Below are 17500 nucleotides of genomic sequence, written 5' to 3'. Positions count from 1 at the left end.
TACGGATCGATTCTTCGCTCGGTATGATCACCCGGTGCTGCAGCGCACTGATCTTTTCGCCTGTCCACGTCGCCAACAGTTCACCGGCATTAATGAGGATCGCACCGGGCAGATGACCAACACGTTTCCACCGATCCGTCCCAGGCAGCTTCACCTCCAGTCCCCCCTCCGAGTCTTGGGCGAGCAGCGTAAAGGTTCCGTAATCGGCGTGCGCCCCACAACGTGTCACCTGCTGCTCCTGCTGCTCGAGTGCTTCCTGTTCCTCACGTACCCGGGCACGATAGTCCTCGGGGAGCGATAGGTCGATCTCGTCCTTGGTACAGCGCTGCTGGCTGTACTTGCACGTACCCCGCAGCAACTCATTCTTTCCATCGTCCTCGATCAGCGGCGGATAGTAGAGCAGGCGGAATGTGGACTGGTTCTCCCCCTCGCCGTCCAGTATGTGGCGATGCTTCTCGACAAAGTACGAGTACGGTAGCTCCATACCGACGGCCAGTGCTTGTAGCAGGAGCGCCGACAGGCGCTTGAAATCCGTCGCCAAATCGGACATGTGTTCCCGGAAGCCGGGCAGCGGCTCATCCGGCAGTGCACCATCTTCCGGTTTCAGCGTGCAGATGTTGTAGGTGTGGCGCAGGTCCTTCGATTTGCCATCGAATCGTTCCTGGCCCGGCTTGATGTAACCGTGGTTCGTTTCACCCTGGCGCAGGTACGTCTCCTTCGTGCCATCCGAGAGCTTGCAGAAATCGTCCAGGTGACCGTACGCGAGCTTCATCTGTATCGAGGCCGAGGGGAAGAGAGATTAGGGAGAGATTAGTTAAAATGTCAAAAATAGACGCCCGAGTTCAATGGCCTTGCCCAACGGTGGGGGGAGTGGGGGGAGGGCCACAACGGATGGCGCAATGTAAACATCGCCGTGCAGCGACATCATTAAGTATCCGTTCCGAAGAAGCGAAGTGAACATCGGGGACCCATTTCCAACAAGTAGCCGCGCACTCTCCCCCTTACAGTGTGGCCTCTGTCCCATCCACTGGGGGGAGCGACACTAATTCAACTACAATTTCGTGAAGATCGTAAAAACTTTAGCCCTTCCAGACGTGCAGACGGGTCTGTCACAAGCCGCGGCCTCCCCTTACTATTCCGGTTCGTCGGTTCGTCGGTTCGTCAGTTCGCCAGTTGTGTTTTAAGGACATTTTCTTGCTTTTTGCTACCTTGGTGTACCATCCATCGGTCTGCCGGTTCGCCGGTTTGTTTTCAAACAAATCGTGACGCTCATGCCGCAAGTACACAACAACATTTTGTGAGGCTTCGTCTCCCAAAAGGCCATTTTCATTGGCATGGAAATGGGTTCAAGATCAAAACGGGGTGCTTCGTTGTGTAGACTTCAACCGCGCCACACGCCACGCGGAGTTCATTTTGCGAACGATAATCGTCCTTCAATCCAGTGGTGGCCAGGTGATAAGTATATCGCGAATAAAATCGAGCTGTTTTTATCCAACCAATATACTTATTTAAGCCCTAAAATGTTTTAAATAAAATGGTGTATGCTGTGTAATCGTAATAATTTCGCTGCCTTCTAGGATCCAACTAAATTTGACGGATTAAAAGGGAATCAAAATTACTTAAAAAAACGCTAGATCAAAGAAAATATAGTAACCACAGGTGGTAACCAGGGCAGCACAACTCGCAGGCAAGAGGAATACCAAGATTGATTCACAGAGAGTATGATAACTCTGGTATATGATAGAGTAAAAGCAAGGGATCGAATGATTTATATGACTTTGTTTCAACTGTTTAATAAAAAAAGAAAGTATCTTACACAAAATTGCTTAGACTCCAACTTTTTGTAGTCTTGGATTTATAGCCAAGGGCCGCGAGCTCTTTGTTCCTTCATCGCGATAAAGCAACATTTCATATTTCATTATAAAAACTCGACTCATATCTTTTCGCTACAAGCCTATTCGCCTGATTTGGTTCCGTGCGATTTCTGGCCAATCCAATTTGACAATCGCCACTTTGGCACGCTTTAGTATGGGGAAATAAAAAGAAACCGTATCGCAAGAAGTCTTGAAACGCACTGCCAATAGTGTGTTTTATCAGACGAGGATTACTGCGAAGGAGATGAAATAGAGTTGGAATTCGAAATGAAAAGAATCTCGATTTTAATTGCCAATTATTGGTTCGTCAAGAGATTTTCTTGATTGCTCTTTATGGAACGAAATAGGAATCAAAAACTGGCTTTCAAATGGAATAAACAGATATTCCACGTATTTTCGTACACTCTGTAGATTTAATATTGTTCCACAAAAGCGTTGGCCTTCACTGCATTAGTCAGTCATCTGTCTAGACCCCACCATTTATTGCAGGGGCAAGGCAGGCCAGGATCGCCCGGTAGGGTTGGAGGGTAATGTTTTGAAATTAAAATTTTCCACTCCACGAACAACCACCCCAACCGCCAGTGGTGCTGGGAGGTAAGTGAAACTCGTAAATCTGTGACATGCGACGTAGGTAATTGGGAGCGATGAACACCACAAAACCTTATTGCAGCCGAAGGGAGTGCAGACGAAGTGGCAACATTTTGGGAATCACCACAAAGTCATCGGAAAGGCACATTCCGGCTAAAGCGATCTGCGAATCCCACGAAAACCATTTATGAGCACCGACAGCACGACACGACATGTCCTGAACTGATTGGTCCTATGAGCAAACACCTGCATCAGGAGCACCTTGCACCGAGCAGCTTTTGCAATAGAAATGTTGTCGTTTTCAAAGAGGGAATTAAGCATCAAGGAATAAATGAATTAATTGGTTAGCGTGCTAGCTGATGGACAAAAGGCATAACACGCTTCTCACAGAAACTGAAGCTCTAGACGCCACGCCGCGGCGACGATAAACAAAGATTAGAACGCTCCGATAGAGCTTCTGATGGCATTTAGATGACTTCGCTCTACGCTTTATGAAACGATAATTATTCCAAAACATGCCAGCCCTCTATTCCCATCACCCGGAGCCAAAGTGACCGGAGGGAACGCAAAACAAGCAAGTGGAGAAGCGGGATTTCCGGAAGCCGCCCAACCTTTTTGGCGCGAAGCTTGTATAAACACCGCGTGGCCGTCGTCTGCCCGAATCGTCGTCGTCGAGTCCAAGACGGTAGAGCGGGGGATCAGGGTAGCAATCACTCGTCGCTTTTGTCCATGTTTATCGTCTAGACCGGTAGCACATAAACCAAATCGGAACCAGTCTCTGGTTCCCCAAGATTGGCCTTATGATGTCGGCGCTTCTTGGTGCACCTGCCACACAGCACCAGGTGCTATGGGGTATTATCATTGCAATGAATTGTTGTGATCGAACGGAGCGGATATTGCAGAAGTGAATATTTTCATTTCTCTATCCCTCTCGCCACCGAGCCGAAATTGCGATGCTTTGCGCTTCGAGGACAACAAAGGTGCAGCATAAGCAGATGAGTTAGTAGCAGAAGCAGCAGCAGACGATGACAGACACGTCCCTCAACCCGCCGCGTTTGCTGGTCAACCTTGGCTGGTGTTGACACAGTCGGTACGCCGGATTTGCGTGATTGCATTTTGAAAGGTTAGTTTCGATGACGTTCGTTCGCCTCACCCGTAAATGCGCAATTATCGGGTGGTAATCCTTCTTCGGGCGTACCGGAAAAGAAGCTAGACGGCGTTCCACAACAGATACCACCGTTAAGCTGACGCTTAGCGGTGGGATTTAAGAGAATTTAAATGAATTTTTGACGTTTTTCGGGCGTCAGCTTTTTTATCTAGTTGTCTACTAACGAAGGGTACATCACGCGCGCTTATCATTCTTTGCCATTCGTAGAAACATCGTTCTTTTGTCTGGAGGTGTCTGTTATCGCAATGGTACATTAAGGGGAGGGAGGGAAGCAGCAAGATGTCACGTGTAGTGCTACCCCAGTGTAGCTTCTTCTTGTAGGATGTATCTGTGTCGATAAATCATTGTCCATATGGCGACAATGCTGACCACGAGACTAACAATGCAAGGCGCGTGTGCAGAGGAAGGCAAACGCCTTTACTATCACACAAAAGAACCTGATGCCCATACTCAAGGTCCTTATTGCTCATGAGACCTTGAACTTGAACCTTCTCTGTTAGACGATCTTACTTAATTATGAAAATAGTTTACGCTTGTGTAGTGTTGTGAGGGCACAAGACACAAGCTGGCCACTTACCTTTTCTTCCGAGATCCCATGGTTCACCAGCAGCGCGATGCCTTTCTCGGCTAGTGCCTTGTGCAGCTGATGGCCGACACGGTTCACTACCGATCGAATGGGACATTCCTCCGTTCCTGGGGGACCACATCAAGCACCAGCAGCAGCACCGAGAACAGCAAAAAAAGAAACAAAAAAAAAAACACATGTCGGAAAAGAATTAATTGATGTGCATTCATTGGGGATCTCCGGTATTTCCCCTCGAGCCTCTCGAGCAGATCTTGTCAAAGTGAAGTCCGAGCGAACAGGCAACGCCTGGAGTCTGGAGTGTTTCCAATTACCTAACGACATCCACGTGACGGACAATGGTGAACTTACATTCTAAATTGCAACAATTCTACGCTACGAGACACGATCGATCAATCGATGGCAAGTAAGTCCAGACGGCTGGATTGACTTCAGTAGTCAGAAGTTATGTAATAAGGTGCCCGGTGCCTGGTGACATAAGAAGTCGCGAGATCGCGATCATGCCAATCGTGATACAGAATTCGCGCGCTTCCCTCATGAATCCAGGGTTCCAGGAGGAACATTTAAAAGGCAGTTCCAATGGCAATTGAATAAATATGGAAACACTCAAACCATTTCTATCGATCGATCATTCGTGCGTCATAAAAACCCCGTTAACGATGCATAAACGTAATGCATCTCCCACTAGTGAATCCTTTTCCAGTTTCCTCCATCACGAAAGGCTCCTGGCCGGAAATATTTTCCACCTTTCAAGCACCACTGAGCGCTATCTTTCTCGAATGGATTCGAAAATCAAATGTTTACGACCTGTCACCGTGGTTTGTGTCATGCACTGGAAAGTACTAATTCTTAAGTCATTTTCTGTCGATCTCTTACGATTTTTCGATAGCAAGAAGCAAGATACGATGCCACTTTGCCCGTCCAGATACGCAATCGCTCTCTCGTTCGCTGCGAAGCAAGATTGACATGATGACAGCTTGATTTGAATGATCACATCACGCCGCATCACGATTGCCCGTACATCGTCACGAAATGACACAGTTAGAGTGGGGGGGGACCTGGGAATGGCAATGGAATTTAAGACTACCGCAGAACGTCGTCATCGGTTGCCATTTCCGGCGCAATAAAAAAAAAGGGAAGGAAGGAAGGAAGGGACGGCAGGAAGTGCCGCACCATCTCATGACAGCGCACACACCGCCGGGTTGTGGTGGTAACGTCGTCGCCAGGGCCGCCACCGCGGTCGCCGCCGGCTGATAAGACACCCGAGGCCCCGGGAAAGCTCCAAAAGGCAAACGGAAGTGAAGGAAGGCGATGGGGTGTGGGGGGTAGGCAGTGATGATAAAGAATCCACTGGATGACTCAAATGAAGTCTTTAAAAACCGTCGTCACCACCACAGTGGACAGAATAGCACGCCGGGCGTATAAACCGACATTAAAGTTGTTCCGAAACCCCCTTGGTCCACAGTAAACGTTCGTGGCTTCGCCATCTTGACTTTGCACAGTTTTTGGCTTAAATTTTGCCAAACGAAATTCCCTACGGAGCCGGCCAATGATAACCGACCGTGGCGACGGGGTGGTGTTAATCATTTTATAAACTAATCAACGCCTTGGCGCGTCGCGGAGTTCGAAAGGTTAAAGTAATCTTTCAACCAAAAACCAACTTCAAAAGATTAATCCAACGAGTGTTTCCATTCGAGCGGATCCTGTGACCGGGGGGAGACATATTATCAGTGCACTCGCTATCGCGGGCTAGAACGGGAAGTGTATTAACCTTCCTCCCGTGTGGGTCCAACCTCGGTCAAAGATCAGTCGAGAATGACGAACAGATTCCCCAGGAATCCGGTGGCTGGGTTCTTCTTTGTTTTTTTTTGGGATCAAAAACCGTAAAAAAAACACTTCAATGTTGTTCCCGGATCTTCCAAGAGCGTAGCAGGTGACGATGTGTTGACCAATGTCGGCTGATGACCGACATAATCCCGTTCTAGGCCAACGAAGCGAAGGCCTCACTGTCGCACCTTGGTTGACACATTTGGTTTATGTTCCGCACCAACGGGGAACAACACACATCTACCGCCACCACCACGGGCAGGGATTAACGTGATTGTTATCGCGCACAAAGTTCAGGAATGCTCTCTGGACTTCCAGCATGGACGTGAGTTGCGCGGTAGAAGAACAAGAGGATGTTCAAGCGTGATACCGCGTGAAAAATGGGGGACCTGTGTTTTGTTTCGCGCACGCCCTTTTTGCTACGGTACCTGATAAGACACCGCGGGCCGTTCCTTTGGCATGGATTTGATAAAAATCCACAGCAGTAGAGAGGGGAGTGGAACAGCACACCGGTCGGGATTTTCTTTGGGGTGAAGTGCGCGCAATTGATAAGAGACGTATTTTTAGCAAAAGCTCCCAACAACCCATCCTCCGTTCCCTGGCCTTATTTTAACACTTTCACCAAGGTTCCACTCCCCGTTCGCCCTGTCCCCCGGGGGGATTAGCAATATCGAGGGACCCTCACTGGTGCTTCCGAATCCAGGCACCACCACCAGGCGAACGAGAAGGCGGATGTCACGCTAATGGTGAAGTGATTTACTACCATGATCAAAAATAAACCGGAATTTTGTCATAAAAAGAAAAGTACTTGTTTTTTCTTCAAAATTCAAATTGTCCCCTTCAAAGTAGTCCCCGTCGGATGCAATGCACTTGTGCCAGCGTTTGATCCACTCTTCAAAACTTTTCTGGAAGTCAGTTTTTGTTATAGTCTTTAGTGCCTCCGGCGATTTTTGCTTTTTCGTTTCCACACTCTCAAAACGAGTTCTTGGTAGTGGTTTTTTGAGTCAATTGAATAGGCAGAAGCCACATGATACGATATCACGTTAATTGGCCGGTTGTTGAATGGTATTGGGATTGTTTTTGACGAGAAACTCTCGAAAAATCAACGCATTATGAGATGGCGCATTATCTTCATGGAGAATCCACGAGTTGTAACCCCACCAAGGCAGATTTTTTTTTTGCGGATTGATTCAAATGATATGTTGGTGGTCTCAGCTATCTCCCTTATCGTCAATTTGCGCTTTCCGATCGACAATTTTCGGATTTCATCAACGTTTTCGTCAGTTTTGGATGTCAATGGCCTTACAGGACGACAATCGTCCTCAACAGCCTCACGACCACTTTTAAAGCGTTCATACCACAGGTACACCTTTGTTTTCGATAGAGTATTGTCACCATAACACTTTTGTATCATTTTTAATGTGTCGGAACACTCAATTTAATTTTTATCGTTGTTCATGTTTTGAATCCATTTTAAAAATCGCCTTGACGTAAAAACTTAATGCAAACAAATCTCTGCTGTAAACGTAAATGAAGAGCTGGCAAGCTGAAACTTGGCATGTATATCACTAATAGAGCCATCAACGTAATAAAAAAACAGAATTCAAAAATGATAAGCCCGCGAGGAATAAATTCAAAATTCCGATTTATTTTTGATCATGGTAGTATGATTGGCCGGGAGTGGACCAGCAGATTGTCATAAAAAAAAACTCCAACGAATTGCCGGTGGACGTTGCAACGGCCATGAGAGCCAGCAGCGAAAGGGACGGTGATGAAGGTGTTGATTTAGCTCCGAATCATGCGATCATGCTGGTGCCTGGTGGTGCCTGTTGCTAAAGGAAAAGGAACACACCTGTGGCAATGAGTGTAGACCACCCCCCACCCCCCTGGTTATTGCCAATCGAGCCAAGTGTGCGTGGGCATCAAAAAGGGAAGTGAAAGTGTGAGGTGCAACTCCGGAAAATCCCTAGCTCGTAATGGGAACGAGTACGAGCAGAGCATGGGCGAGAAAAATTGAAACAAACCGGTCCCCGTCCACTTCTCAAAGTGTGATCGATTTGTTGAGACAACATTAGGCACCGTTTGGCGCGTTTATGTGCTACCAAACCGTGTCCACCTCCACCCAATTAACACGCGACAAGAGCAACCACCAACCATTTAGGAAGGAAATGAAGTGTGCTCAGCATAATGTGGTGAAGGAAGGAAAACTAAAACTAAACTCCAGTTCATGGCGCCCCAAACAAACCGCTTTCGGGGCGTATTAGCAACGGCCACAACCTTTGTTATCGCAGGCCAAACACAGCTAATAGCGGGTTCGAAGACAATGCAACAGAGGCACGGGGAGCTGCACCTTTGTGGCGCGCGAACCAGTTTGACGAGAAATCTCCCCCACACCACGGAGAACGCGCGCGCGGAACGCGGAATGCGCATTAACTATACTACCGCAAGTGATGTGGGCCGCGTTCGTTCCGGGGTGGCGTCTTGGCCCCGTCCAGTCCAGTCGGTCCAGTCGGTACGCCACACAAACAATCCGAATGCAGCACACAACTGCGCCCTGATGCCAGCAGTGAACAACATGATGAAAATGACTAAACTACATACCCGGCCTGGCCGGTGCCGGTCCACCCACTGCCCGCCGTTTGTGCCAATTTCCTTTTAGCGCCTTCGAGGTAGAGCCGTCCAAGGAAGGCTACTCATCACGGCTTTGGCTCACGTGCTAGGCTCGATTATGAGCCGGTAAACGATCGTGATCGGCTGATCGCCGACGCGTGACGCAAAAGGCGGTAGCAGCGAAGACTAACGAAACGAGCACGGAACGCGGATCGCCACCACCTAGATCTGGTCACCAGAGGATCACCATCGGTTCTTGGAACGGCGAGACGAACTGGCAGCTAATGGACTGCCGGCGACTCGATCGAATCGATCGTAAACAAAAACCCCAACCCTCTTCTGGCCGCCGTTCGTTTGCTTGCGGATCATGATGGACGTATTAAAACGTGCGTTTGGTTCGTCGATACAAATCCTTCCGTTGAAAAGTTCCTACGGTGTGCGGTAATGGGGGGGACAGGCCTTCCAGCGTAGCGCCACCGACGACTCTAGGCAGCTAGGTTGCAGCGCGCTGAGTTACTGCTGCTGCTGGGGCGGCTTATCGTTTGTTTTGTTGATTTAATGATTGGATTGGCCGTCGCTTTACGCCGGTCACCGGAATGAGCGAACGAACGATGCCAGAGGCCACCGTGTGTTACCATGCGCCTAGCCGTTTTGCAATGGCAATGACCTGGATAGGGGCAAAATAGCGGCCGCTTTGTTTCCGTCAACCCGTTCCCTCCTCTCGCGACACATATTCACTCAGCGCGTGAGATGCGCGACCAACAGAGGTGTCACCAGCACGCCGATGTCCATGGGATAAACCCCTGACCGTGGACGGACAAGAGATTCTCCTCTTTCGTGGATGGTTTTTCGCGCTAAACGACGATCACCGGTGATTCTTTGGGTGTATGGGTGTCCCCGAAAGCGAGATGATTCAGTCGTCTGCGGTTTTTTTCCGATTGTCGCTCATCGCAGAACCCCGCGATTGCGTCGTGGGCGCGTCGTAGTCGCCATCGACGATCAGCGTTGCTTCTGGCATGCTTTACATAACAACCTCGCTGCTGCTGATGATGATGATGCAGGTCAATTAAATCATCAATCAGCCAACGATCTCGATCGATCGACCGATAGGGTTGGGCCCTCGTTTTGGTGCGGTGTGCCTTCATCACGGTGTATCGTGTCACGCAACGCGAATTCGTCCGCACACGAGTGAATTGCCCGCAATGGCAGTTCACACCGATGGCAGCTTCCATTACCTAGCGACCGAGACCGAGAGATCAGCTACGGGAGAGGGTCAATTGAATTACAATTTGCATACCCTGCAACCCTCGAATGGGGTGCTGACCCCGTTTGTTCGATCGATCACACGATCACCGCCCGACTGGTAACTGGCGCGAGCGCTAATAAATGGCGCTCGTCTGGAGGTGATCGAAGACATCATCATTTGATCCCGCGCCATCACGAGGCCGCCCTGTCTGTCGCGAGTGAGTCATCCATAAATCATGTACACACCATGCATCCCATCCCCTGCCTGCCAGGGAGTGTGGCCTTTCTACTTACCACAGTGTGCGAGATCGATGATCGGTATTTGGCTTTTGGACAGCAGCGTGTCAATCTTTTCCTCGCTTGCTTTGTTCTTCAACATTTTGCCTGTTTGGACGGGATCGAGAGCTGTGATGATGATGACGCACCTCCGTTTATGCTGCGCCTCAAGGGTCCGTCGTGTCACCCTCGTCTCCCTCCAATACACAACCGCCGAAAGGTGGATTCGTGCTTCTTCCTCTCTTCTTCTCACTTCACTTCACTACAGTGCTGCTGCGATGCATTCACAGCCCACCACCGCGTACCGTGTCGTCGCGTTTGTTCGCTTTCGTTGTATGTGTGTTCGATTGTTTTGTTTTACAATCGCACACACACGTGGATAGCAATAGAAAAAAAAACACGCACGTATGGGAATTATCTTCGGATTCGATTTCACTTTTTTCACGGGATGATTTCGTGTGGATCACTCTGGGGAAGCACCAATTTGGATGGGGGTGTTAAAAAAGGGGTTGCGAACGGGGTTGTCCACTAACCGGACACCCAGCCATACACACGCACACAACACCAGGGGATGACCGTTCAATCAAAAGAGACAACTTCCTCGTACGTTCGCTTTGTTTGTTTTCTTCGCTTGCTTGCTTCCTACTTCTTTTCTGCGCACAATCCGCTGTTTCTGCTGGTCGGATGCGATCTCGCCTCATCCGCCTTCTTCTCTGCGCTCACACACCGTCAGCACCTGGGGCCTGCTGATCCGATGATCCGGGCAGCAACGGCAGCACCGGAGGGCTGAAGTATCATCGAGGAGACACCACCGCAGCACCAACAACAACAACAACAACGACAACTCAACGATGACGATGAAGACGACGGTTGCTCCTCTTGTCGCGGTGGTTATTTCTCGAGCAAAGGGCTCTACGATGTCGACGACGAATGCGAAAGCGCCAACACGGAACGTTGTGTGCGCGCTGGTGGTGGCTGGCTCGCTGCTACGGATCGAACCGAAGCCGAAGAAAGAGGCGGTGGGTGGTGATGGTCTACGATGTCCGCTGCGCGCTGTCCTCTCTGTGACTACTGACCGCGCTGTGCCGAATCGTGGTGAGCTGTGCGTCGCCCTAACAACATCTGGTGCCGTCGTCGTCGACGTTGCCGTTCTGCGGTACCTGCTGATAAGTCGTCAGGCAACCACCAAGCCCAAGGTGAAACCCACAAACCCCCCCCCCCCCCCCCTCCCCCAACTCTACACACAAACACCAGCTGCACACGATATCGCAAACGCACACGGCCCGTCGCGACACGCCACCGTCGTTTGTCGTTGTCGTCTAAATTAAACAAAAAAAGAAGACGGATTTGCAACGCGTTCTGCTGCCTCTAGAGCGACCACGTCGTCGGGGCTCTGGGTTGGTGATGATGTTCCGCGTGTTGCCAATAGAATGCAGCCAGCAGCAGCGGGGTGAAATCGAACGAAATGAAATGAAACGAACGGTGGGCGCAGGTACGCACGCACGCTAACAGCCACGACACGGCACGACGACGCGCTAGCTCTGCCTCGCGAAACGGGCGCGCTTGGACGGATCGATGGTTCTCGGTAAAGTGATGATGATGCTGGTAAAGCGGAGATGATCTATGTCGCCGCCGGTTGTCTCAATGCGTTCACAGCCACCCTACACACACTCTCACACACCTTGAGGTTGTGTTAGTGTGGCTGTGTTGATCTGCGGTCGATGTTTTATGCTGCGCTAATGATTCTTCTCTCCGTAGATCATTCCCGATCACCGAACCCATGGTGGTAGGGTAGTCATGGTGGGAAGGGAAATTGCTAACATTGGAGGTAACAAACGGAGCCCTACATTATTTTTTGCACCCTGATGCTTTGTGAAGATGGTTTTCGGATGGTTACATGAACGTTTTATTATTATAACAAGTAGATTATTTCATTGATTCCAGAAAGCTTAGTTGGAAGATTCAACAAGTCAGCAGATAATTTCAATAATTTTAATTTACAATAACATTTTGGAATTTTTTTTTAAATCCTTTTCTTTGAGGAAGCGAGAAGGCTGCACAAATGTTTCGCCTCCATCCTGCTTCCTCGTTTATGTTTTGCAGAAAAAAGGTAAACTGGTGGTTGTGTTTAACAAAGTTGCGGATGTGATCGTGAGGCTTACGATCATTGAAGCTGCGTGCGACGACTTACGACTGATCTACTATATTGACTGATACTTGTTGAAATTATTTAGTTTAAACCATGGCATATAATGTTAGTACATGGAGCTCAATAGTTATGGGACAGAATTGGTGTATTCAAATACAAAGTAGATTTGAGGAAAAAAAATAATTATTACAATCATGTATAATGTTTTTTCAACCGCTGTATGCTACATCGTTGAAATCTTTCATTTTCCCCATCTCTCTTCCTTCTGCAATGCCATAACGAGCATGCCATCGCTTTCTGGAAGCGCGCGTTTTTTTTTCGTAAAACTCGTAACTTTGTGGATGATGTGTAGTGGAAAGTTTTAAGAAATGCGTCAAACATGTGATATCTAATAAAATACAGATTTCTGTGATGTGTTCGTCATTTTCAACAGATGATAGGCAATTTGCTTGTGAATAATCTCGAATGGAGGGCCTCCCAATTAGATAGATATTCGAAAGGTCAAAAGTTCGTCGCACGAAAGTTTACACAATTCAATATTACCTGCGATCGTGAATGTTGGAAGAATAGTAAAAAAAAACAATAAAAGAGCGGAAGTTATAATATGCCTCTCAATTGCATGGCATTGTTGAAGTGGATATTTTAATGTTCTCCGGTTATGCTCGATTGTTATTCTCTTCGCTTCTTATAATATATTTAGGCACAAATTCACGCAATGATCGGGAACATCGATGTTCTTCGCTGTACTAGTATTTTTATTATAAAATGAAAGAGAAAAGGAAATATTAGACAGCTAGACAAATAGACCTTCGAATGGTGAGCTAACGTCAGCTTAAGATTGATATCACTAGTTCACTAGACTTTCGTAGTTACAGCGTCGTTCTATCATCTATTCGTAGTTCTAGCAGAACAGAATCCACGTCATGTTATTTGGGAATAAGTTTTAGGTGAGACGCTCGATGTCATGACTTCGCATTCTGTGCAAGGAACAGAGCGGCGGTTGAAGTTGATTTCGCCCCCTTCATCACTGTTGCTAGCAGCAGCGGTAGAAGTAGACAGCATCTTTAGTTTCCCCTGCCCAATGATGTGCTCGTTTGTGAGATACTGCTCGTGCTTGATCTGATCCTGCAGCCACTCCGGGACATCTGGAATTGCCCACGCCAGCACGATCTGCAGGAAGCTAACCAGGTTCTGATAGATCACGACGAACGTCAACCGAGCAGTAAGTATCTGCCAGTGGAATGAGGTCAGCTCGTGCTGCTCCTCATGGCCGGGTGGATTCCGGTAATCCGAGTACCGGCAGATGGTGACGTTCGTGAACTTGCTCGCTAGCGGTGTATCGTTGGCCTCGAAGTAGGAGACGTTGAAATAGGAAAGCGTATGATTGACGAAGCCTCTATCCGTGCCCACCTCTGGCTGGTACATGAGGCGAGGTATGAAGTTGGAGGAAAACCCGATGATAAAGGCCTGCGGGTGAGTAAAGAGGAAGCTGTTTTAGGAACGACTGTGCGCATTCCAAATCCGTCACTACAGACACTAGTGATGACTGCCAACTTTCCGACGACGTGCATAATGTTGTACCAGATGCCCAGATCCCGCACCCGCTGAGGTATTGCGCGCTTGTAGTAGAGCAGGAACTTTTTCGCATCGAGCCGCGTCTCCATTAAGTTATTCAGCAGAGCAAACAGTGGCCCCAGCGGAAATGCCACCACAAAGATCGTGATGAAACCATACTGTATCACTGCAGCCATGAGGAGGATGCCAGAAACGGAAAGAACAGGGGATAGGAAACAATGAATCGTGTGCTGAGCAAAGAGTAACTTTGAGAGATCCCCAGCTTACCCATTTTTAAGTACTCGTTGAACAGACTTCGATCGTTCCAGTTGATCAGATTGAAATCCTTAACCCACCGGTTGTAGGTGATCAGCGACTCGTCACTGTCGTCACTTTCCTGCTCGTTGGCGAGAACGCTTCGGAACTCCTTGAACTTTTGCAAAAGGAGCGGATAGACTTTTTCCTTGAATGCAGCGATTGCCTGCTTGCCAATCATGATGATCGCCAACTGAATGCACAGTTCCACCATGCACCCACCCCGGCTGCACTCTTCCAGTCGCACTCCCAGTATGCGGTTGTACTTGCCTGGGTAGCCCGGAAACTTTCCCTTCACTAGCGCAATGTAGAAGATCGAACTGTAGTAGTTGACGAACTCAAACATATAGATCTTCAGGTTGAGGCTCTCGTTGTACTCGGTTTGCGTTCGACGATACTCGACGTTGGTCATGCACACGGCCACGCGCTTGTAGCCGTAAGCAAGGACGGTCGAAATTGCCAGATTGAAGATCGCTGTCGTCACGGGAAAAGCGATATTCCATGTCGATAAATCATGTATAGCGAAGAAGTAGCGCATGATAAACTTTGACAAGCGCAGCACGACGATACCGAACACGGCGGCACCGATCAGTAACATCTACAAAACAAACAAACCATCCCTTTTTTAGATGTTTGATTTTCCGGTAAGCGCGCTCGGGTACACAATCAAACTTACAAAGAGGAAGATCACAGAGTAGCTGCAGACAAAGCTGGGCAGCTTTTTGGTCCAAAACGGTGGCGACGGTTCCTGGGTGCCGGTGACAATGTTGAAAGTCGTCTCTTTGCTGTCGCCCAGCTGCGCAAGGTACTGGGGTCGCGGTGGCTCCAACATCGAGCTGTACTCGGTAATGCCCCAGCGGTGCTGTATCTTCGAGGAATACCTCTTCCACATTTCCAGATAGATAGTGGCTGGAAGCGTACAAGAAAGAGAAGGAGTAGCAGCTTTTAAAGACCAGGGCAGGGACAGGGACGAGACATTAGATTGTACCCCAGATGGACATGAAGACGGAGAATAAGATCGTCACATTGTTGTCGAAGACGTGAGCGAACTTCGAGATGGAGCAGGTGCTGTTCAAATACCAGTAATCGCAGTTCCCGTCGCACTGAGGGCACATGATTGTGCTGTTGTCGCTACAGATCTCCAGGCTGATCTGGTTGTTCGCGAAAGTGACTACCCCATAGAAGATGCAAATCAGCCCAGCGATCGCTGCTGGTATCAGCATGAGTGTGTAGAATTCGAGCCAGGCGAAGTACATAGCAATATTAACGCCGAAGTATTCCTTGATGTGATCGAGCGGCTGCTGCTTGATACACTTCCTGAATTGGGCCCACTCATGCAGCAGCAGCGCCCGCTGGCACCTCGAATTTACTTTGGTACAGCCATCGTGCAACGGGTACGCGTCCAGATACACATCATCCTCAACAAGTCGCCGGATACCAATATGCGTCTTTTCTTCCAGATTCTCGCTGAAGGACGTCCGGTTAAGAATGAAGTTAACCACCGCGATACGAACGCTTGGCGTGAAGAAGTTCGGGTCCTGATCATCGAACAGGTACGGCTTATTACGCGAGTACTCGTACAGCAGCCGATACTCGGACGACTTAAAGATGTCCTGATCGATGCGTATGAACTTACGCAGCGGCCAGCAGAACAGCCAACCGACCAAGCTCTGGATGCTAAAGTCGCGCGTGAGGATCTTATCCTGATTCGCCAGCTTCCTCATCGGCATCTTAATCTTCATGAACTCGCAGTATTGCGACAGCACCGGCTCCGGGACGTGGATTTTCACAAAGTGTATTTCCTGGCAGTCTTCCGTCTCGATTTGTAGACCCTCCTGCTGAAGGTTTTGCTGGAACAGTGTGCGCGTGGAGTGTGCGATCTGGTCCGTATCAGTAGTGGTCGGACTGTTGAATGCCAACACGTAATCGACGACACGCTTCTGGTCCTGGAAGTACCTCCCTCTCTGTGCGGTTTGGGAGGTTGTCGTGAGGACCTTAAGGATAATGAGAGTTCGAATCGCAGCCGAGGAAGTCGAATAAAACAAAAATAGTAGTTAGCAAACATACATGCTTGCGCGGAAAATGGTTACGTTAGTTAGGTTTTCTACTATATGTGCACGTTCAAGTTAAGTTCTCCAAAAGAACTTGCTATCAGACCGCAAAATAAGAAGGCAACCCTTATTATGTCACACATGAGGTAGCAGCTGGATGCAATCAGCCAGAGCATATGGAAATGAGTCAGACATTATCAGGAGACGCTTACACTAGCAGCGGTAGCTAAGAACGCCAGCTCATTTTTACATTTCATGCCCTAAGCATGAAACCAGGGCGCTGAAAACTGAATTCTAAGATTGACTACGTATGATTAGCAAAGTTGCAGAACGAACGACGTTTCATTACACTTATAGTAAGATTCCTATCAGGATTGATTGGAGCAAGGGACACTAAGCGTAGCTGTAGTGGTATTATCAGCAGCTAGATATCTTTCGCAATCTCTCTCCCTAGTTTGCTTGCTCTACTCAGGATCACACTAACTTGGCATTTGGATATTGGTACTACCGTTGGGATCGTTCCTGTGGTTACCCTCTCCTCAATTGGCGTCGCCGGTATTATCTCAATCTCTACGGGAACTTTTGTCATTGGATTCTGCTGTCTCAAGCGGAGCTCCTGCTTCTGCGACGGTACAGCGAACGGATCGTCCTGCATCATGGTTTATCTGAGGGACACAGACGTGCGCACGATAGATCCAACAAAGCGGCAAAACGCTTAGAATAAAAGGACATCGGACATCGGACACTGACACAAACACACGACACCTGACCTGACCGTAGCTCCGGCTGGCTTGCCCGTACGAGCTACTGTCCGAACTACTGCCTGCGGAAACTTGCTCCAAACAACTGGCTAGCGGTTCGCACCGCGAACCCATTTCGCGTACACTTTCCGCGAACAAGCAGAGGGAGTTGACCATGAGTAATCTCGGAAGGTCCCGAGATAAAGCTTCGATAATTCAGGAATGGGTCACTTTATTTTGGCGATTGTGGGTTGATACAGTGGTCAAATTCCCAAAATTTTACTTATCGCTGTCAGTTTTATTTTTCGTTATCTAAATTTAATCTAAGTTTACGAGATTCATTACGTAACAGGAAAAAAGAAGCAAACATGTTGTGCACAGTCCCAGCAGCGTCAAAACTAAAAAAGGCTGAAGGTATGGCGGAAAGTCTAGGAGGAACTTGGCTATTTTTTTTCATTTTCCCCTTGTAATCCAATAAGCTAAGTTAGGAAAAAAATGGATGGATGGATTCAATACTACC

The 17500-nt window shown here is 48.5% G+C and overlaps 2 protein-coding genes across 2 annotated transcripts in view; both read right to left on the bottom strand.

The window, feature by feature from the left end:
• The window catches only part of LOC126569624 (uncharacterized), a 12386-nt gene extending 619 nt beyond the window's left edge, over window positions 1-11767 (bottom strand). The window contains exons 1-4 of the mRNA XM_050226852.1: window positions 11672-11767; window positions 10190-10639; window positions 4208-4323; window positions 1-772 (exon numbers count right to left, since the gene is read on the bottom strand). The exon at window positions 1-772 is cut by the window's left edge and continues 39 nt beyond it. Coding sequence (XP_050082809.1) covers window positions 1-772; window positions 4208-4323; window positions 10190-10274 — 973 coding nt within the window. The 5' untranslated portion in view covers window positions 10275-10639; window positions 11672-11767. The remainder of the gene's footprint in view (window positions 773-4207; window positions 4324-10189; window positions 10640-11671) is intronic.
• Window positions 11768-13209: 1442 nt separating this feature from the next.
• LOC126574771 (anoctamin-4-like) lies at window positions 13210-16898 on the bottom strand. The gene is made up of 7 exons (XM_050235136.1): window positions 16749-16898; window positions 15178-16183; window positions 14866-15098; window positions 14163-14787; window positions 13856-14061; window positions 13311-13787; window positions 13210-13221 (listed from the first exon to the last, which is right to left on the bottom strand). The coding sequence occupies exons 1-7, from the start codon at window positions 16896-16898 to the stop codon at window positions 13210-13212; spliced, it is 2709 nt and encodes a 902-aa protein (XP_050091093.1).
• Window positions 16899-17500: the final 602 nt, after the last annotated feature.

This window comes from Anopheles aquasalis, chromosome 2 (genome assembly GCF_943734665.1).
Source record: "Anopheles aquasalis chromosome 2, idAnoAquaMG_Q_19, whole genome shotgun sequence".
NCBI lineage: Eukaryota > Metazoa > Arthropoda > Insecta > Diptera > Culicidae > Anopheles > Anopheles aquasalis.
This window is presented reverse-complemented; position numbering and strand designations above follow the sequence as displayed.

What these genes read in the sequence shown, in the direction of transcription:
- LOC126574771 (XM_050235136.1), bottom strand. Translation starts at nt 16,898, where the DNA reads ATGATGCAGGACGATCCGTTCGCTGTACCGTCGCAGAAGCAGGAGCTC. An exon ending in CCACAGGAACGATCCCAACG is followed by an intron (nt 16,184 to 16,748) that starts GTAGTACCAATA and finishes ATTATCCTTAAG; the next exon opens with GTCCTCACGACAACCTCCCA. An exon ending in ACTCTGTGATCTTCCTCTTT is followed by an intron (nt 14,788 to 14,865) that starts GTAAGTTTGATT and finishes TTTGTTTTGTAG; the next exon opens with ATGTTACTGATCGGTGCCGC.